Below are 21,735 nucleotides of genomic sequence, written 5' to 3' on the forward strand. Positions count from 1 at the left end.
GACAATACCCACCGTCATTTCAATAATGCGACATAACTTCATTATTTCGGTGTATGCACCAGACATTGACGAGGTGACGACGAGATAAGAATCTAGCAACTGGGATAAGTCCAAGGTGACCAAAATATGCCACCATTTCAGATTCTTTGATTTTGTCTCCTACGCTACAACTAACGCTAGATCTCTTAATATCTCCATGCAAGATTGGTACAAGATTAAGTGCGTTAGCTACTTAAACAGTCCAAAATCCCAACCTTGATTATCATTATTCTTGTATTCTGCTAAGGTTACACCATAACAGACACTCACAATAATATTCAGAGATTCTAGCTTTCCCTTAACGCTACATCATGAACCGGACACTCCAGCAGAATTTAAGGGATCCACGCAGGATCTCTAGGACTAAAGAATGATGCCTTCACATGAGAATTAAGCAACATAAGTGCAGCATTAGACTTAATGCACCTTGGCGTCTTATACTGATTGATTGATCCCCCTTGACCAATGAACAAATCCATCAGTGCTTCGAATGTACCAGGCTCCACCACACATATCTCCAGTGGTCCTATAGACTTGTCGAAGACACGACAGCGCTTATACACGTAATCCAGTTCTTCTTCCACAGCTATGCAACATTCTTGGAGCACCGTGGGATCGAGTGGGATTGGAGTGTCCTTGATGATTGATGCATGATGTAGGATTTCCCAATACAACACATAGTGCCCTGGTACAGATGATGTGTCTGCATAGCTAGTGTATTCCACGAGTAGCGCACTGTATGGTTCAAGTAATTTCTTTGCTGCTGTGATGCTCTTGTGAAGATCTTCCTCATTGGTTTTGTCATTATCAATGCTGAGAATCACATTTCTCCTGCAAATGAATCGAAATTGTGGAGCTTGATTGTAAAATCCAGTCACTTGAAGCACATCACCGATACGGTAGCGATATAGCCCTGAATTATTTATTGAGAGAATCAATTGGAATGTAAAACCTCACACACAAAAGATTAAAAGAAATAAGGCCAATTCAAGGATAAGTCCTTACCAGCAAACGTAGTGACCACTAACTCATAATAACAGCCGCGTCTAACATGCACCAAATCAACAAGCTTATCATTGGGCACCTCCTCTTCCTCACCGAAATCCATTAACCATTTCCCATTCTCTCCCAGAGGGATAAACTCAAAGTAACACATATTAGGCATAAGGGTAAAAACCACGTCCGCAGGATCACACAAGGGTTTCAAGTTGACACCAAAGTAACACTCAGATGAAGCATACATGGTACAAACCAAAGGCAACTTCCCCTCACTATAGTACTCGAGTGCTGGGACATATTGTGCCATAGATCCTGTCACCACAGCTTCAATATATTTTGTCCTAGGCCAAAGGTGATACAAAATACCCTTCCATGATGGACGGCCACAAATTTCCTCAATTTCATCCGCAAGACAAGGATTAGGTGATGATACTATCATTGACATGCATGAACGGCATTCAGGATCAGTGATCATGGGATCTACTTGACCAGTGCGTATATCATTGCATAGGTGAACCCAGTTGTGCTCCAGGAATGAAATGGCTCGAAGCAAGGCTGAAGCAAATACAGCTCCTATCCTTAGGACTTGGTGCCGGTGAACTAGACCAGATAACAACTGGCAATACATGCTCTGATTGCTATCTTTGCACAATATGGCTTGGTCTGGGCTAGTGAAGTCATTAAAAGGATCATGTGTTCGGCACTTAAAGTGCTTACTTTTGTAGTAACTTGTTAGCACAGTTCGAGCTGGCAAGCCACAAGGAGTTGACATTTCTACCTTAACAAAATACAGAAACATAGCCCTACCTTCATCCAAACCAGAGATATACCTGAAATTATAGTATTAAGTTTATCAATGAAGATGAATCTTAGACCTCTATAACAAATCATGGCTCATAAGAGAAAAAAATGATGATGACATCAAGCCAAGTGAAACCTATAATCCAATTGATTCCAGCCAGCTTCAGAGCTAGCTCATCAACTTTCTATATATGCCACCAGCATTTAAATGCATTCGAGAAGACATCAGGATCCTATACTAGGCAAAAATAAAAGTGAGGCAGCTCATCAGCATATTACCTGCTCATGCACCAAAAATATCAAGGCTAATTATTTTGTTGAAACTTATCATGAAAGGACTGGTGGCTTCCCCACTAGAAAGGTCATTAAAAGCAAGAAGGGTAATTGTACTAGTAAGTTCTACCGACTAATGCATGGTATTGGTCCTCTGTACGGAATCCAGATTAACATGTCCTTAAGCTCATATGCTGTATCCACTAATGCTCTAATGCTCATATGATGTATTGTGATTAATAAAGGACTGGAAGGTTCTTCTAAATAGAATTATAAATTTCCCCAGAAGATAAATGGTAGTGCAATGGGCATAATATTTGTTAAAAAACAAGATATAAATTATAATCCATCAACATAACTGCATGTATATATGATTATATAATATATATAAAGGAGACGTAAATAACTGGTTCATGATTGGCATGATGAGGTTATATATAAAGGTGCGGCGGTCTAGATCTTCCGCTATTGATGGCACTAACTTGGGTTCTCGAGCAGAAGTCCCTGAGCTGTAAAAAAGGAAAGATCAGTTGATAATGTAAAATTTGGAAAAAAAAAAATCAAATAATAGAAAAAATCATACGTGGTAACACTTGCATATTTGCATAGGGAAAGAAACAGAGGAGAAAGAGAAACCTGCATAACATCTCAGTTATAGGATGACCAGTAATAAGAGAGGAGCCTTCTCCATTAATAATCCTTTGGATATACGGATAGATATCCTTGTAAGTAGTGACAGGGACACAACGCTTAAAATCTTTCACATCTTTTGATCCCTTAATATATTTGCTCAAATACTCAGTCTGCCCATTCTGTATTAAGATCTCTTTCAATATGCTTTCCTGAAATTTACCAGCCTTCTCTGTGAGCCTCTCAATCTCCTTCAATGCATCATCACCTTCGTACTTCAACTTCTTTCCATCCATGTTCAAGGTATGTGCAGGAGGTGGAAGAAGGTACTAGTGTAACCAAAGCCTCAATCTAGTAGTTTATATATAATAAGCTAGGCTATGCAGGTGCTTCTTATAACTGTTCTTTTCTTTGTAACCATCAATTCAAGCTGATTATGGAAAATAAAAAGGAACAGATTCCATCTATAATGTGGCCCCCCACTAGCTTTAGACGAACTAAGAACCATGATTTAAACGTACAAAGTACAATGACAGCCATTTGTATATTAGAATATTGCAGAGGTAATAGTTTCTAACAGAGCACCAAATTCTGAGGTCTTTCACACATTCGTGATGCAGCATAAAGTACCATCGATTTCTTTCCTTTCCTTCATTATCATGAGGAAAATCTTAAGCCATAATTCTCTCATCCATGCTAATGAAATCATGTAATGGGAAAATATAAATCTTTGTGAAGGTTCCCATATTATAAAATGTTGTTTAATCAGTTTTACTTCTAAAGCAGTTCCAATAATGTCCTTATCTTGTAAGCTTTCAAGTGCTACCACAACTATTATGAACATCATATACGCACACAGATACAGGCTTGTATATAGAGAAAAGAGACATTGAATTCTACAGATTATGCAATTCAATCAATCAACTTAAAAAGAAATTTGATTTGTGATGCAACAATTTGGCCCCACATTTTTAAAATGTTTAGATGACCAATCTTTAAATATATTATTTACTAGAAATTCAGTTGGTGAATCTAAATCAATAGAGCAGTAACTCTTTATATTTGCAACAAGAAGAGAGAGAGAGAGAGAGAGAGAGAGAGAGAGAGAGTTGCAAAATAGTTATCCTACACACATACGCATCCCAGCCAAAGCACACAGGAATATAAAACATGATTTGAGGTATCAGAAATTGGACTGTACTTTCTACCATTTAGTTGTGCACCAGTTAGTGTGTATCTTAAAATTTGATTCTAAAGACAACTGCAACTTATTTTTAATTTTTCATATTTTGCATTCTTGACAAGACAAAGATTTCAGTATCTGGTTCTACTTAATGTCCACACATAGCTATCTTTGCAATATCATCTCAACAAAAGAATGAGAAATCTAAAGAAATCATATCTTTCTTAAAATGTCAGTTCGCTCTCTAACAGATCAGAATATGATGCATAAAACAACCAAAAAAAAAAAAACTTCAGTCCTTTTAATATGACTATAGTGGTTAATACACGCACTAGAAAGATCATATGCAACAATTTAAGTTGCAGGTATCTAAGGTCATTCAACAGCCTCCATTATTGTAAAGTTATTCTTAGGCACCATTTTAATGAAAATATACTGGATTATGAAAACTGTGGCCTCCTTTTTGAGGATAGATTTTTCTTTTGCCTCGTAGGGAAAAAAGAAGAAACAATCTCAGCCTTTCAACGAGTTTAAGATGCTTGATCAAGGGGTTTGCATGTCAGCAAATATCCTTATCCAAATGGAGATGATGCTGGGTCATGTTCAACAGCTTTAGCACATGTACGGTTAAAGAAGGTTGATGCTCGCCGCATCCGTTGATGATCTTTCTTTTCTTCTTTTTTGTTTTTCTCAAAAGTGTGAAATACGCAGTGGATCTCTGCTGACGCTCTTTCCTCTCCACCATGACAATTCTATCCAGACAATAGTGCAATGCAAAATAAATCTTTTTCCATACCTGGGAAACAAGTGATAAAGCATGAGAAAGTTCACTTTACTGAGCCTTGTTTTTACATGACTAGACAGAGCACATCGCGTGCATGACTCAAATCATGGTGTCCTCCACTAACCATTGCAGTATTCTCCAATACCAATAATGTTGCAGCACTCATCAACTGTCTCACCGTGTGATGCTCATTTCTGTATGTACTGCAAAAACATTTGTTCATATCTACAGTTATGACATCCCCCTAGAATTTCATCACCTACGAATACTAGTCCATAGAAGTATCATTAAAAAAATGGAAGGCAGGCTTGAATTAAATGGTAACATATGTGAAGCCTCCATGACCAACTTTTTCCTTTCCTATGATATGACTCATGATCATGAATAAAAATCAGGGAAGAGCAATGGTATTGATATTTATCATAAATACATAATTTTCTAGTAACTGAATCACAACCAAAAAGCGGGGAGTTACATTTAAAACTTAGTCATAAACACTGAAAAATTTCACAATGTACTGTGATCCGACATCCAATGCTCCCAGGGAGCTTCTATGTGGATAGGGATTTGCAAGAGTCCATCTGTTTAGTGGACCCTACTTTTATATGATGTAAGCCATGTAAAAACATACAGTTGGAATCCAGCACTTAAAACAAAAAAGAGCAAATGCTTCCAATGGAGGATGTCTGGTTGAGCATTCTTCCAGCATCCAGCATAATGGAGGCAGCCTTTTAGGACATTTGAAGTGGAAAAAAATGTACCAAATAAGATGTACAACCACCTTTCACAACAAAGTAGCTTGCTTTTCTTTTGTTAGTGTTATGTGATGACATGTACTATCCTTCAATAACCATATCTCAACGAACATGATTTGGCGACGTAGGTGATCACTCATTGACAGTCACCATTCTCCTTCAAGTAAAGGGGTTATGAGATATATTGTCTCGCTACAAATTCAGTGGCTTTAAATTTACTTTCCTGGCTCTTTTGGGTTTTAATGGTTACATGATTTATGTGTCTTCTCATATTTTCCACCTTTGGACTTGATAAGGCCAATAATTCTAGTATAGAAGTATCCCTTTGATTGAAATAATTTAGGCTTCAATTGATTAACTTACTAAAGTTGCAACCTTTGCTTTTTGCTATTTTGAACTATAATAACAAAAAGCTAAAAAAGCAACTTCAGTAAGCTAACCAGACAGATTGTTCGTAAAAAATAATTGCAGTTTGATTAACATTTGCAGCTAACCCTACACTTTAGGTATTAATCCCATGAGCATGTGTGCAATCTTGACAAATAGAATATCTTAAGAAGCAACCAGACACGATAATTCGCCAAGTGATTGACAGTAAAGGCCCACATAAATAATCAAGTCATAATTCACAATTTACAAAACCTAGCAATTCGAATACAATAATAGATAACGCTTACAGTTTAAATTATATTTCTGCTGCTACAAGATTTTGAATTTCTCTTCTTAGATTGACAATTAAGGGCAAGACAAGCATCCGCCTGCAAAATAAAGCAACCAAGATACTCTTTAGTTCAATACTATGAGATTTTTTTTGAGAGAAATTTGGCCATTTGAATTATCTTACAAATTGCTGATTGAAGCCGGCGCTGCCAAAACTCCAGCTAATGTTCATGTCCCATGCGGCCATGCTGTTGCTTCTAAATGATAGAGCTATTTGGAGCTCAGTTCTCGTAAGTTACGACCCATTATGTAAATTTAGTTCAAAAGGGTAACGAATTGACCAATCAACACATACGGGTGTACGTACTGAAAATAATTAACCTACTATTGTACATACATACGGGTGTACGTACATATATGTATACGTATGATCACCTATACGTATACGAGCGGGGGAGAGAAGAAAGAGAAAAGGAGGGGGAAGGATTAACGGCTAGGTGGCGGTAATTGCGCAAGGCGGTGGAACGGCAGCGTTTAGAAACACGAGACTTGTATGGCGAGTGTTGGGATAACGGTACTCGAGAGAGTACTCGTAGCTATGACACAGAGGAAGAGAATGGGGAGTTATCTAAAGAACCAACTGAGCTAAACGGGTGACGTGTAAAAGCCCAATGGCTCTAGCTGCTGTGGCGCTGAACAGCCATCTGCTTTGCTTCTCAAAGTCAAGAACACCATCTTCATGGTTGCTTCACAAAACTAGCTTGTTGAGTACTCGAAAGAAGCCTCATCTCTCTTTAACCTTTTGCTCTTCTTCTTCTTCTTCTACTTCTCAGTCGCCTGAAGCCAATACTCAGACTGCCGAATCCTGTGTCAATTTGGGCCTCTCCCTGTTCTCCAAAGGAAGGGTATTTCATTCACTCTTACCCTTCTTCGTATTTTCTGTTTCTTTCTTTTTCTTATTCAGCTATTACTATGGTATCGAATTGTATTGCTTAAGGGTATTTATAGGTTTATTAATTTTGGTTATTTCTCGGTCCAATTTATTCCTATTTCGGTGTACCTTCGTTGTAGACAGTGCCTTTTGCTTTCGGCTGAAATGTTTGAGACAAGAACTTGAAATTGATCTTCTACCTTAATTTTGTGGGGCACATTTCTTACCCTGCCTACTACCTATCATTTGTCTTATGAAGCACACTGATTTGATGTAATTATGATTAATTAGTCAAGCTTTTGAGCATGAAATTGAATGTTCTCCGTAACAATGAATTTTTCAGGTTAAAGATGCTTTAATCCAGTTTGAAACGGCTCTTAGTTTAGATCCCACACCTATTGAGGCCCAAGCTGCTCTCTACAATAAAGCCTGCTGCCATGCCTACCGGTAGATTTTTTTTTTTTTTTCCCTGTCGCATGATTTGGCTTTTCATTTTGTGTCAATTTCTGATAATTCGCTGCAATGGAATTAATTAATTATTTTAATCTGATACCGTTTAACCACATTGAATTGATTATATAACGAAAAGAGTGATACTTATTAGGATATTCATGGGAGGAAAAAGGAAAAATCAGCAGACTGATGCTACAATTGCCCCCATGAGTTCTATTCTTTATTTATTTCAGCTAAAACTTGATAATCTCTCAATTAACTTGTGCCCTTCCTGGTTAAGTTCTGCAAAAATAAGAGGCTGCTAAAAAGATATCTTTTTTATCTGACTTGAAGTTGCTATTTTTCCATGTGAACCATGGTTCAATATAAATGAATACAGAAGCATAAAGCATAATTAAGTTGACCTGATTCGCGTTGTTTGTCATTCTTGTCTCGAGGAAGAGGGGAAGGGAAGAAAGCTGCTGATTGCCTACGTACTGCTTTAAGGGAATATAATCTAAAATTTGGCACCATTTTGAATGATCCAGACTTGGCTTCCTTTAGAGTTTTGCCTGAGTTCAAGGAATTGCAAGAAGAGGTTCTTCACACTACTTTGTCTTTCTTTCATATTTGAAGCCCTTTTTCTTTCATCTTCTACTTGCCAGATTATGCAATTGTAAGCAAATGTGTGCTTTATACCCAATCCTCTATTGTTCTTTCAACACTTTAACTGAAGCTCAAAGACACTGGATTGTGAATTCACATAATGATTTAAGGCAACCTTTGGTAATCAAGGATTGAAATCCTTAAGCATTAAGTCTCCTAAATAATGTCATTTTTGCAGGCTAGGCTGGGAGGGGAAGATATAGGCTACAGCTTCCGTAGAGATCTCAAACTTATTAGTGAGGTCCAAGCACCATTTCGTGGGTTTAGGAGGTTTTTTTATGTGGCATTCTCAGCAGCTGCAGGAATCTCATTGTTCTTTACAATTCCAAGGCTCTTTCTTGCAATTAAAGGTGGGGAAGGTGCCCCAGACCTCTGGGGAACTGCTGGAAATGCTGCCATTAATATTGGTGGTAAATGCTTTAACCTTTCTCTGTCATATGAAGAAAATGAGTTAATTGATGTATAATGTCAGTGGTGAGCAAGCCTTGACATTTCTTTTCCTTTCTATCTATTGACTTACACATGGCTTTACTGCACTTAACACAATCATTGACCAGAGGCTTTTTAGCTTGCTTCTAAATGACTAAGATTTTGAATCAGCTATCTACAGGCATTATCGTTCTAGTGGCCCTGTTTTTGTGGGACAATAAGAAAGAAGAAGAACAAATTGCGCAGATAACCAGAGATGAAACTCTATCAAGGTTGCCTTTGTGCCTTTCCACTAATCGGGTTGTTGAGCTTGTACAGCTACGGGACACTGTTAGGCCGGTCAGTATCAGAAGCTTCTTTCTCCTATCAAATTACTTGTGTGACAATTTCCTTTCATTTAAATTCAATCCTTATGTTGTTGCTGCATAATAAATTTTGAGTGGGGCATACAAAGGTTTTGTCCTTTTAGTATCTGTTTTACTGTAAGTTAATGAATGTAGTGCAATTCTTTTTGTTATGATGAGCTCATTGAAGCGTGAACCAAGGAATTATTATAATCAAAATGGGGCAGGTTTACCAGTCAGCAATTATCTTAAATTCTTCCATCCATGACATTTTGAAACATCTCATCATGTGAAAGCAGTCAAATGCTGTCTGTTCAATGCTCTAATTATGGCCTGGAATTAGGTAATTTTAGCAGGGAAAAAGGAGACTGTTTCCCTGGCTATGCAGAAGGCAGAGAGGTTTCGAACTGAGCTCCTTAGGCGAGGTGTTCTCTTAATTCCTGTTGTTTGGGGCGAAGTTAGGGAACCAGAAGTACAGAAGAAAGGATTTGGTGTTCCTAGGAAGGCAGCTGCTTCTCTTCCTTCTGTTGGGGTAAGAAGCTTTGTTCCTACATTATATTTCTTCCTTGTGCTCCTAAGGCTTTGTGGGAAGTGCTAAAACTCTATCTAATCATTTTGTATTAGGGAATAATGGAATAGAATATTGGTTTCACTATAGCTGGTCTTAATAGTTTAAGTTTAGATTTAACTGAGTGGAGATTTTGTTCCAGTCCTGACTTAGATTTGATGGTGCCATGATAGGAAGATTTTGAGAAGCGAGCTCAGTCTGTAGTTGCAAAATCAAAATTGAAATCTGAGATTCGCTTTAAAGCGGAGGCTGTATCACCAGTGGAATGGGAAAGGTCAGTTTCTCCTCTTTTTTGTGTAATTTTTCTGTTGTTTCAAAGTTCACCATGACACAGGTAATTAGTGCTGCATTTTATTAAAGTTGATACTATCTTGCATCTCATCATTAACTTCTTTTCAGGCTTCTTTCATTCATCACCATGATTTACTTGCTTCTTTGCTTGAAATCCTAAACTAACTAGGATATCATTCTTTTCTAATCCATTCTAATAAGGCACTTGTTGGTGGCTTATACAAGTTTGTCTTCCTTCATGACTTTGTAGTCTCATCTGGTTAGTAAATTTTCCCAACTTGTATAGGTGGATAAAGGATCAGCAGAAATCTGAAGGAGTTACTCCAGGTGAGGATGTCTACATAATACTGCGCCTCGACGGTCGAGTTCGAAGATCAGGGAAAGTGAGTACATATTTTATCAACTGAGCATCTTTGCGATGGAACTTGAAATGCATATCATTGTTTTACATGAATTGGTTGCCGAGTGAAACAGAAGAATTAAATCTTAAGATTGTAGAATTCATCAACAATATGGAGACCTTGGATTGGTTCGGGAATTAATTCCTTTTAGTTAACCAGTTATCCCAGCAGCTGCATTTGATCTTCATATAGAAGCTAGCAAAAGCTAGTAACTGAATCTATATTATCTCCACTTATAGGCACGTTGCTGGAATGCATTGGATCAGTACAGGATTTATTACATTAGAAACATCTAACATCTTTCAAAAGATTAGAAGGACTAGACATTTCTCATATACCACCATTCGTAAGTAACTCATATATTACTGCAGGGCATGCCTGACTGGCAACAAATTGTGACGGAGCTGCCGCCAATGGAAGCTTTGTTAAGTAAGCTAGAAAGATAGAAGTTCCCGTCTCTGCAATTACTTCCTGAAGTTTTCTCTTTTTTGGCTTTTTCCTCTCTGTAATTGTTATCATATGATTTTTATACCATCCATGGTGATTGCTCATTATGCCCTCTCTGTTATTCAAGTGATTTTATTAGAAAAGCTTGTTTCCTTGGTCCTTGGAGCTGCTTAGCTCCTCTTTTTTTTTTTTTTACTTGTAACTGCTATCCTATTGTAAATTTCAAATGGCAAATATTGAAGAGAAGGAAACCAAAATTTGGCAACTGACAAATACAGTGATAGCACATGCATTCAGGTGTAAGTTAGAGCTGGGATTTTTATTTATTCAATTTCAGCTCAAATCGCGATGTCCCAAATGCCTCGACGTTTCCTTTTGACCCTTAAGTTCTGGATTCTTGAAAACTGTGCTACTTTGGAGTGCGATCTGGTTCTTCTTTTTGCAAGAGTTTACGCCATGTTTGGTTGGGGTGAAGGAGGAGGATGCAACTTATATGTCCTGTTTGGAAAGAGGTCTGAGAGGTGTATATAAAGACAAATAGGAGCAAGTCTTATTTCTTTTTATCCTTCAAATGTCAATTTTGTTTTATACCTCAAATTAGGGTGTAAAGGGGAGGACGTCAGACAATTCTTCAAAATTTAATATCCATTATCCTTATGCATTTTTTATTAATTTTACCTCTTTTTTCAAATATTACCTTTCTTTATTTAATTTTCTTTATCTTTTCGTTAATTATTATTATTTCCTCACGTCATTTAAAGTGAGCATTAGAGTTTAATGTTGCATCATAATTATCACTACCACCAAATATATCCTTTCTTATTTTTTTCGAAATCTTTTTAATCCCATTTTCAAGAAAACGCTCTGTCTTCGTACGTGATTATTAGAAGCGAAAAGAGTTGCTGTGATCTCACTGATCAATTTTATTTCTTCGTTTTTCGTTTGAAGCCAAAACCTTAGGAGTTTGAGAAAAGGGTCTGAGCATCGAATCAGTAATAATACCTCGAATCACCTCCAAAGTTTATCAAATCCCAATAATCTGAAACACAAACTCTTGCGGACCACCATGTGCTTGGGAGCTAAAGTTTCTGTGTCCGAGGCATTTAGTGTGTGTTATTACATGCATTAAACCAAGTCCAATCAGACATTTTCTATTATCAAATTGTATCTTTTTGTCTTTGTGGTAGGTTTTGAATGGGTCGTCAGGGATACACCTTCCCTAAATAAGGAGCTTTCCTATTATTAAAAAAAAAAAATTGATTAAGCCTTTATTATTTTTGTTGTTATTATTATAATATTTAGAATAGGACAGCCAATCTCTTGAAGGCTGAAGCCTTGAAGGTTGGTGGACGAATCCTTGAATATTAATCTTTTATTCTTCTCACATACCTGCTTTATGAGCCAATCGAACTAATCTTAGGCCTGCTTAGGAATGTAAAGACTTCATTATCCGTTTAATTACACGAATGCCACATGGATCTTTTCTCTAAAATTTCCCTGTGAAGACGTCGAATCTAATGCCGATTGCCGAGTGGCATCTCTGTAAATAGCGAGAAAACGAGTGTCATTGTAGTTTCCCATTAACTACTACGATTAAACAAAGTTAACCACTAGCCATCCCAGTTGTATATAGACACAAAGAAGGAAAGACAAAGCAAGCAACAAAAAAATGGCCAATTGTTCTATTTTTCTATTGACCTTCTACTTAATCCTCTCAGCTCTGATCATCTCCTCACCCACCATTGATGGAACTGGAGACCACCAACTGAGCTGGATCCCGACGAAAGCCCGATGCCAAGGCTCTGTAGCAGACTGCATGGGAGATGTTGAATTCCACATGTATTCGGAGATCAGCCGGAGGATACTGCAGACGACCACCACACAGTACATAAGCTATGGAGCGCTGCAGAGGGACACTGTGCCATGCTCCCGGAGAGGTGCATCCTACTATAACTGCCAGCCGGGAGCAGAGGCCAACCCCTATTCCCGCGGTTGCAGTGCTATTACTCGCTGCCGTAGTTAATTAAGGTTATTAAAATTCTGCTGTTTCTATATATGGTCTTATTGATTTGTATTGGATTTCTTTTGTAACATATACATGACATTGCAAGATACAGATGTTATATGTCTTAATAAATATTTACTTATGAACTTGTTCATATTACTTGTTTTTCACTTTAATTTTGCTACATCATCTGAGGTCCGTATGGGGCGGACTGGTGGCTGTGGATGTCATAGAAATGGCTTATGTCGTAGTTTTCTAATAGAACCTGTGATGTCTAATCAATGAGACCGTCAAAGATAGATGGGCACGCAATTTGTGCTTAGGGATGTGAAAGGATATTTCTTAAAATCATCACAGTTTCGTGTCTGTTAACGGTCATTGTCTGGACCCATTTTATATGGATGGTTTTTTTGGGTGTAGTTGACAGTTCCTAATTAAGAACCTAAAGTAGTTTGCATGATGATGAAAAAGGCTGTAGCTGTTTTCAAAATCTTCAAGAATAATTTCATGATTCAAATGCAGTGGATATACCCATAGAGGATCTGGCCTTTCATTTAAGTAGACCAAGACAAAATGGATATCTCAAGTTTGTGTAGGCTTACGACTCGGAATGTCGCTTAAGGAAAAAAAAATACAATTGTATAAACATGTTAATTATACTGGGGTTCGCAAAGATAGTTCTGTCAGTATGTGGCTCAAAACTTGCCAAGAGTTGAAAACGCGTTGAACCCGATGGCATGTCAATAGAAATGGCTTACACTATGGTTCAAACATAGTCAAGAGGAGAAAGAACCGAGACCTTCCAACTTTACTTCTTTTGAAGACAGGAATAGGTTAAAAAACGATGATACAAAACAAAACAGATATTCAAACTGCAAATGTTAATAAAATGGGCTTCAACAGTTGCATCCATGGTTATAAATCTCATTAAGTTTCAGACCACGGTACTCCAGCTGGAAAAAATGAAGCAACAATTCGGTACTCGGGTAGATCAGATTGTGGGTCATAACGCTACATACCTTCTATTGCCAAGTTTCAATAGATTTTTTGCGAAACAATAAGAATAAGCAAACACACGAATCACTTGGCCACAATCAAGAAATGACTGAACAGGTATCATAACTAAAATAACATCTCAGATTTGCAAGTTTTCCTCTACAACAGCACCAGAAGACAGAAGTTACTCCCAACCAGATTCAAAGAGAAACTGCATGTGGGAATAACAGTAACAGTAGATATAAAAATTTAATTCTCAAACCACATTTTAAAGAAGAAAAAACAAACTGAAGTACGCATGAAATTAAAACCATCTGACACGGAAGAAATGACTCTAAGCTGAACCTTCTCCGCGGTTGTCTTCATTCGGCTTTTGCTTGGATGCCAAAGGAGATGGTGAGCCCTCCACTCCCATCTCTGCTCTCAAGTCATTTATGCTCTGCTCCAAGTCGTTTATCCGAGTTCCCATCTCGTCAAGTGCATCGAAGTTAAGAAAACAAGGAACCTCACACATTTTGAACCAGTGACAACTAAATAAACATTAACAGAGCCTTCTGGCATGGAGGCAGGGGGGGAAGGGGAGGGAGCGAGCACATATAGTCTTTAAATATTTACATGGTAGGCATTCTACAGGTACCTAATGTCTTCATAGACCTAAGGAACTAAACACCCAGCATCCAAAGCTCAAAATCAGAATATTTTCCCATCAAAATAATCCTACCCGCATTTCACCTAAGAATGGTAACTGAATTCTGAATAGCAAAACATGTCTTAAGACACAATTGATGGAATGATCCCAATAGTTTTGCAACTAGGTTTCATGTAGAAGATTTCCAATAAGCCAGGAATATTGAAAAGCTCATGCAAGGACACCAGAAGGTATTTCCTTTATTATGTGTGACAGATCCACCGATTTCGATCACAAAGAATTTTAACATAAATTTATCATAGACAAATTATAACTAATGTGAAGGATATTCTTTGTAACAATGGAGTCTGACATTGTTTGGAACCGGGATTGCTGCAAACAAAATTTCAGTAAGCAACCATGGAAACAAAGAACATGAAGTCCAAGAAATGACTCACCATCTGTTGAAGAAGATTTTGCACCTGGGAAAAAAATGATGGAACTAAGTCATCACTAAATCTCCTATAAGAAAAGCACAAACATACTCAAGCTGGAATCAACATAGGCATTGCATAAAATAAGAAGGATTTAAACTAATTACGACATCAAGGACTAAAGAATTTAAATATGATGAAACCGTGTGGGCCAAACATGTCCAGAGTTTGGACAATAAACTAAATTTGAAGGCCATCAGAGTTAAGCCACCAGGCGTGAGAGCCTGACCACAGCCTCACAAATTTCTCAGAGGATTATGTACTAATAGAATCACTCAAGTAATTAAGAAAGTGAAAGAACTCACAAAAGCAGTCATATCAGCAGTGCTTTGCTTCGGATCTTCGGAATCATGTCCGTCCTTCAAAACAAAAACAAATAAATGAAACAGGCTGCAGTACACCTACCAAAAGAAGATATTGTAATGAACTACAGAGAAAACGGGAGAAAGAAAGGAAGGATAAGACGGAGGGTTTAAACTGGAAAGCTAACTTGAAGAAACGGCTAATGAATTAAATATATAGATTTTCAAATAGTAGACTCTCAAATTCTCTATTCCCAACATCAAACAGAAAAAGGATCCCATTACCAGGTCAAGTAATTAGTAAGGATTAATGTGCAAGAGAGAAGTGATCTAAATATATAGGAAATTTGAAACCCTAACGATTTAACACATGCAAAATCAAACAATTTACTCAAAAATGGATCCCAAATGTAGGATCATAAGAAAGTATGATGATAAATTTTTATGTGGAATTAGCAGAAAAGAGGTTTTACCATTGTTTGGTTTGATAGCTAATCTCCGACTTCCTTTGCTTTGCTCGGTCGGTTACCGGACAGTGCCTACGATGCTGAGCGTTTGGGGGCGACGGAGGAGTGGAAAATGAATGGATCTCGTATATAGACGAGTGGGCCAAACTTTTTTGTTCCAAATGATGACGCATATTTACCGATATGCCATTTGTCTATTTGAATTTTGAAAATTCAAATTCTGACATTTCCCTTTTGTTTTTTTTTTTCTATATGGATCATATTCAACGACAAATTGAAAAGAGGAGAATTGGTCTGGCAAGGCAAGCATGATATTATTAAAATTCGATAAATTATTAATATTATAATAAATAATTAAAAAATTAAAGCACTTATTAAATTTATATCACTACTAAATTGCCATGTTTATATAGAAGTTGAAATCAAATTTCAATTTTTTAAATTTCAATTTTTTTTAATTATTCGTTATAATATTGTTAACTAAATGCATCATCTAGTAAACCCAAAGCACCCAATAATTTACCAACAAATATATATTGACACATGTTATGTTATTACTCCCATTTTTCTATCCTTTATCTAACAATTAAAAAAAATAGGATGACGAGTATATTCTATTTTTTAAGAAATAGTGAGTGTTGTTTATTTTTTTATTTATTTTATTTTTAATAAAGGGGCTTATATTTTATTTTTTAAAAAATATAATTTTGACATATTTATCTAATTTGATTCCACACTTTTAAACAATTCATTTTTTTCTTAATCTCACTTTTATATCGCATAGATACGATCAATCAATCTACGGCATCAACGTAGAATCGAAGTCAGGCCCGTTGGAAATTTGAATTAGGTACTCATTTTTAAATGTGACAAGTAATTTACTTGTATTAAATAATTTCTTTTTAATTATAATGTAACCTAAAATTAACTATAATAATAAGTTTCAAACACTTTCGATGTATGTTTTTCTTTGTGATCCGTTTATAACTCGATACTCTCATTTTTTTCTCTTTTTTAAACTTAACTTCTTTTTTCGCCTTCTCATGAAAAACGATCTGCGTTAATTGATTATCGATAAAGAAAAAGATATTGTTGTCCCTATTAAGAGCTCTACAAATATTCCGATCGTCACTTATAATTTCGGTATGATGGGGATATTTCTCACATACAATCCAATCAATTTTAATTTTTAGAATATGCAAACCTTTTTGACAGATTTATGACGGCAATCATCGGACAGTTATTATAGTGAAAAATTTTGTTTTTAGTTACAAGTGATACATTTTATTTTTTATGGAAACAAAAACTCTTAGTTTTTGTATGAAATTTTTTCGTAATTTTTTATAGGGTAATTTATGATTTAGTCCCTGGGTATTGCCATTATTAACAAGTCAGTCCCTGTATTTTCAGAAACCTATTAAAACGTCCTTATGTTTTATTTCCGTCAATGAAATAGTCCTTCCGTCCTATTTTCCGTTAAAATTAGATAAAGGAGGAGAGATAAAAAATTTTAAAATCCAATTTTACCCTCAAATAAAACAATTTATTTAGTCCTTGTATATTGTAATTATTAACAAGTTAGTCCTTACATTTTCAAAAATCTATTAAAATATTTTTATCTTTTTTCATATCTATTAAAACGTCCTTATTATTTTTTCCATCAATGAAATAGTCCCTATCTTTTCTCACATCTATTAAAACATCCTTATCGTTTATTTAAGTCAACGAAATAGTCCCTCCTCATCGTTTCCTTCTGTCAATGAAATCGTCTCTCCCTATATTTTTAGAAATATATTAAAACGTCCTTATTGTTTCTTTTTGTCAACGAAATAGTCCCTATCTTTTCTCAGATCTATTAAAACATCCTTATTGTTTCTTTTTATCAACAAAATAGTCCCTATCTTTTCTTTCCTCTTCCTCCTCCTCCTCCTCCTCCTCCTCCTCCTCCTCCTCCGAAAAAGAAGAAGAAGAAGAAGAAGAAGAAGAAGAGAAAGAAGAAGAAGAAGAAGAAGAAGGAGAAGAAGAAGAAGAAGGAGAGAAAGAAGAAAAAGAAGAAAAAGAAGAAGAAGAAGGAGAAGAATGAAAAGAAGAAGAAGAAGATAAAGAAGAAAAAGAAGAAAAAGAAGCAAAAGAAGAAAAAGGAGAAGAAGTAGAAGAAGAAAGAGAAAAAACAGAAGCTGAAGAAGAAGAAGCAAAAGGAAGAAGAATTGATGAAGAAGAAAATGAAGGAGGAGGAGGAGAAAAATAATTGGGGGTAATTTAGTCTTTTACTATATTTTTAACGGCAAAAATAGACAGAAGGACTATTTCGTTGACGGAGAAAAAACATAAGGACGTTTTAATAGGTTTCTGAAAATACAGGGACTGACTTGTTAATAATGGCAATACCCAGGGACTAAATCATAAATTACCCTTTTTTATATTTTGATGGTTGCTTCTCAGTCAATAAACAATTATTAGAAGAAGGCATTTCATTAATGCGGAAGAGTTATGGGTCTATTTCTGTAGTTAGCTTTTCTTCAAATTTTATTGATTCGATTGCTTCGGAAAATAATGTTAAATGGAGGTTTACTAATTATTATGGGTTTTCAGAATCGTAAGGACGACATCATTCTTTAAACTTTATTTGAGCTTTATTTCATAGAAACTATTTTCCGTGACTTTGTTCGATAGATTTTAATAATTTATACTTAAGAAATGAGAAAGAATATGAAGTATATTTGCCAAATTATCTTATACAAGGGTTTAGACAGGTATTTGAGAAGTATTTTTATCAAATTATCTTATACAGGAATTTGATTTTGAATGATTATAAATTTTTGTTAGACTCTAGAACTGATATTTCTATTAGATAGGTTATCGTAATACTATTCTGACTGTCCATATTTTGGCTAAAAATTTATCAGGTATAATCGCTTCTCTATTTGGGATGATATCCCTCTTTATTTTATGAAATTTTATTAATATAATCAGTAATTTTGCTTTAAAAAAAATAATAATAAGCTTCAGTATTTTATAATTGTTATATTTAAGACTAAAGTATGAATTTACACTTTTTTTTCTCAAAAAGAATTATTTATATTAATAATTAGTCATTTGCTCGTAAAATTGTAAAATTGTAAAAATATTAAAATATTTTATATTACTATTTTATAAAATAATATAAAATAATATATTTTTTTATATGAATTCATAAATAAAATATTTTTTTATATATAGATTTTAAATTTAAAATTATTGATTAATCAAGAATAAATTATAATACATTATTTTATTTTTTAGATTCAAAATAATATAAAAAATTATTAATTAAATATATAAGTAGAGGATAATTAGAAATTTAAATAATATACATAATTTTCAATTATAAAATAAAAAATTTAAAAACATCGAGTACAAAATTATACATAAATAAATTTTATTATATTAAATAAATTAAAAATTTTAGTATTTATTATTATATATTATTGATATTTAATAATAAATTTTATTCAAATAATTATATTTAAAAAAAAGTTTATTAAATTTGAATAAAAAATCATTCAAATTTTATTAATACAAAAGGATTGAATTGGTCGAAAAAATTGTATAGCTATACATTTTATATTAAATGCCAAATGAATAATAAAAAAAATTAAAATACGGGTTATTTGAAAATAGAGAAAGTAGATCTCCATGAAAAATTATATAAAATGAAAATTATACTAATAAATTTTATATATAATGCACATGTGAAAATTATTTTGTGATGAAAAATTAAAATTATCACAATTATTAATATAATAAATTATAATAATTTAAATTTAATTATGCTAATAAATTTTATATATAATAGACATGTAAAAGTTATTTTTTTAAAACAATTAAAATTATCACAATTATTAATATAATAAATTATAATAATTTAAATTTAATAATTTGGTTCTTCAAAATTTACAACAGTTCATGATATTAAAAATACTATTTTATTTTTTATTATAATTTAATTACTCATCTCTATTTATTTTTATATAAATTATTTAAATAAAATAAAATTTTAATTTAATAATATTTTATACAATTAATTCTATCAATTTTTTAATTATTTTATACTTTATCATAATTAATACTTTTTATAATAATTTTAATTATATATATATATATATATATATATATATATATTATATATATATAATTATTTTTAATAAAAAAATAAAAATATATAATATTTATTAATTAAATTATATTAAATATAATTTTAAAAAATTATCAAATCAAGAAATTAACACTAAAAAAATTTTACATAATATTTTATTACAAATTTGTATATATTTTTTGCGGTAATTTATTTTATTGTTTAAATATTTTTTTATATGATAGTTATTTAATTTTTATAGATATATTTTTAATATTTTATTTATTATTAAAATAAAAAATATAATAATTTTTTAATAATAAAATACAATAAAACTTTTATTACAATATAATAATATATTATATTAAAAAAATTAAAAAATTAAAAGATTAATAACAATCAATATAATAAATGATATTTATAAAAAGTTATATATTAATAGTGATGATAAAAAAATAAATTTATTTAATATATATTAATTATTATTTTATATAGAAATAAAATTATAAATATATAAAAAATTATAAATTTATACTACAGATATAAGTAATTTTTCATATATTTGTTATTATTTATATAAGAAATGAAAAACATATAGTATCAATTAATTAATAATATTGGTTATAATTTTTTTTACAATTTATTTATTATTAAAAATAAAAATAAAATATATATTAAAATATTTATTTTATTGTGATTCATATATTATATTAAAAAAACTGTAAGAAATTAAAAAGTTACATATTAATAATAATAATAGAAAATTAAAAAGTCATATACTAGTAATAATAATAAATTAAAAGTTCTCATACTAATAATAATTAAAAAAAATAAAAAGATATATATAAATTATAATAATAAAAATAATACATTATAAGTTGAACATATTAATTAGTAATATTATTAAATATAAAAAATAATTTAAAAATAAAAATAAAATATATTAAGTCTGCCACTTATTATAAAGAGACAATTTTAGAAGTGTAATTTACATTACTATATTACTGTATAAAGTTAAGTTATAGCATATAACTTGTAAATTTTTCATAATCTATTTTATAATTTATCTTTATTTATATTGATAAATCTAAATCTACCCATACTCCATATTTGATAGATCTGGCTTTCTCTCGCCCCATATTATATGAATTTAATTTCTTTTTGGTCCATCATATGGGTCTATTAAATGGATCTCTCAATGTTTTATTCGATGAAATGACCTGCAGAATAAGAAAAAATGGTTAGGGATCTACCGGGATGTCCCGGTGGAAATCCTCCGATATTCAAGTCAGATTTTATGAATTAGAGTAGTATATTTAGGCAAGAGTTGCAGAGATAAAAATAAAAATGGAGTTTAGGAAGGAGCAGGAAGAAGAGAGCGTCCCCTGGAAGATCCCCTGTCATTTTTATCTACCCCTTTCTTCTCATTGAACCCGGGTTCATGGTGGACCCGGCCTCATAGTGGTCCCAGCCTACCCTGCGCATCCGGATCGGGGCTTGAGAGGCTGGATCGGTCTTATTTAAGGAGGGCTTAATAGATTTTGGGTTATTATTCTTCTCTTGGGCCTGGTCTCGTCCAGAGTAGAGGAAGTCCAACGGTTATATATATATATATATATATATGTATATATATATATATATAAAAGAGGGTAGATTACTCTTTATAATGCAAGTTTTTTTTTTTAAAATGGGTCTTTATAATGGAAGTTTAACAGCTTATATATATGCATCGGCAACAACAATAAAGAAAAAAAAATATTTAAGAAGCTTCAAATTGGCACATCCTTTTATGCTACAAAAATAAAGTACTCGACTTACTTATGTGAATTTGGACAAGACACCACGAGCCATTTCTTTTGTTTTTTCCCCTCTAAAAGAGAGGGACGAAAGAATAAAGAAGATGCAATATGTTTTGTATATTCAATTTAAAATTGAGCAGAAATTATATTTTGAAAGAAGGGAAAAATGGAAAATAAAAGAGACGGGTTCGGAGCAAAGACACAAGACAGCTTATCCTCCTTGTAAGGCTTATACATTAATGGAGCAGATCATAGAAAATCTAGGGAAAGGTGTTCTCCACAAAAGACATGGTAAGC

The 21,735-nt window shown here is 33.3% G+C and overlaps 3 protein-coding genes across 5 annotated transcripts; 1 reads left to right on the forward strand and 2 right to left on the reverse strand.

Moving 5' to 3' along the window:
- Positions 1-232: 232 nt before the first annotated feature.
- On the reverse strand, positions 233-6,618 carry LOC110612440 (putative indole-3-acetic acid-amido synthetase GH3.9). Of its 2 annotated transcripts, XM_021753240.2 has the most exons (7): positions 6,309-6,618; positions 6,142-6,222; positions 4,834-4,912; positions 2,749-4,721; positions 2,520-2,621; positions 1,045-1,868; positions 233-952 (listed from the first exon to the last, which is right to left on the reverse strand). In XM_021753240.2, exons 4-7 carry the CDS (start codon positions 3,036-3,038, stop codon positions 375-377), a joined length of 1,794 nt encoding a protein of 597 aa, XP_021608932.1. In that variant the 5' UTR covers positions 3,039-4,721; positions 4,834-4,912; positions 6,142-6,222; positions 6,309-6,618; the 3' UTR covers positions 233-374. The 2 variants fall into 2 exon arrangements, with proteins under 2 accessions (XP_021608932.1, XP_021608924.1); XM_021753232.2 differs by having other exon boundaries at positions 2,749-4,912.
- An 81-nt stretch (positions 6,619-6,699) lies between these two features.
- LOC110612452 (protein LOW PSII ACCUMULATION 1, chloroplastic) lies at positions 6,700-11,305 on the forward strand. Of its 2 annotated transcripts, none has more exons than XR_002487483.2 (9): positions 6,700-7,029; positions 7,399-7,502; positions 7,950-8,085; positions 8,332-8,563; positions 8,764-8,921; positions 9,270-9,458; positions 9,672-9,768; positions 10,072-10,168; positions 10,558-11,305. XR_002487483.2 is itself a non-coding variant. In XM_021753251.2 (9 exons), the coding sequence occupies exons 1-9, from the start codon at positions 6,796-6,798 to the stop codon at positions 10,630-10,632; spliced, it is 1,326 nt and encodes a 441-aa protein (XP_021608943.1). In that variant the 5' UTR covers positions 6,700-6,795; the 3' UTR covers positions 10,633-11,305. The 2 variants fall into 2 exon arrangements, 1 of the variants encoding a protein (XP_021608943.1); XM_021753251.2 differs by having other exon boundaries at positions 9,668-9,768.
- Positions 11,306-13,740: 2,435 nt separating this feature from the next.
- Positions 13,741-15,715, reverse strand: LOC110619314 (heat shock factor-binding protein). The gene is made up of 5 exons (XM_021762681.2): positions 15,532-15,715; positions 15,062-15,115; positions 14,721-14,744; positions 14,613-14,655; positions 13,741-14,111 (listed from the first exon to the last, which is right to left on the reverse strand). Exons 1-5 carry the CDS (start codon positions 15,532-15,534, stop codon positions 13,969-13,971), a joined length of 267 nt encoding a protein of 88 aa, XP_021618373.1. The 5' UTR covers positions 15,535-15,715; the 3' UTR covers positions 13,741-13,968.
- Between the last annotated feature and the right edge of the window lie 6,020 nt (positions 15,716-21,735).

This window comes from Manihot esculenta, chromosome 1, assembly GCF_001659605.2.
Source record: "Manihot esculenta cultivar AM560-2 chromosome 1, M.esculenta_v8, whole genome shotgun sequence".
In the NCBI taxonomy this organism is placed as follows: domain Eukaryota; kingdom Viridiplantae; phylum Streptophyta; class Magnoliopsida; order Malpighiales; family Euphorbiaceae; genus Manihot; species Manihot esculenta.

What these genes read in the sequence shown, in the direction of transcription:
- LOC110612452 (XM_021753251.2), top strand. Translation starts at nt 6,796, where the DNA reads ATGGCTCTAGCTGCTGTGGCGCTGAACAGCCATCTGCTTTGCTTCTCA. An exon ending in TCAAGGAATTGCAAGAAGAG is followed by an intron (nt 8,086 to 8,331) that starts GTTCTTCACACT and finishes TCATTTTTGCAG; the next exon opens with GCTAGGCTGGGAGGGGAAGA. An exon ending in TCACCAGTGGAATGGGAAAG is followed by an intron (nt 9,769 to 10,071) that starts GTCAGTTTCTCC and finishes CAACTTGTATAG; the next exon opens with GTGGATAAAGGATCAGCAGA.
- LOC110612440 (XM_021753240.2), bottom strand. Translation starts at nt 3,038, where the DNA reads ATGGATGGAAAGAAGTTGAAGTACGAAGGTGATGATGCATTGAAGGAG. An exon ending in ATAACTGAGATGTTATGCAG is followed by an intron (nt 2,622 to 2,748) that starts GTTTCTCTTTCT and finishes CCTTTTTTACAG; the next exon opens with CTCAGGGACTTCTGCTCGAG. An exon ending in ATCATGCCAATCATGAACCA is followed by an intron (nt 1,869 to 2,519) that starts GTTATTTACGTC and finishes CTATAATTTCAG; the next exon opens with GTATATCTCTGGTTTGGATG.
- LOC110619314 (XM_021762681.2), bottom strand. An exon ending in CTGCTGATATGACTGCTTTT is followed by an intron (nt 14,745 to 15,061) that starts GTGAGTTCTTTC and finishes TTTTTTTCCCAG; the next exon opens with GTGCAAAATCTTCTTCAACA. An exon ending in AGACTCCATTGTTACAAAGA is followed by an intron (nt 14,112 to 14,612) that starts ATATCCTTCACA and finishes ACTTCGATGCAC; the next exon opens with TTGACGAGATGGGAACTCGG.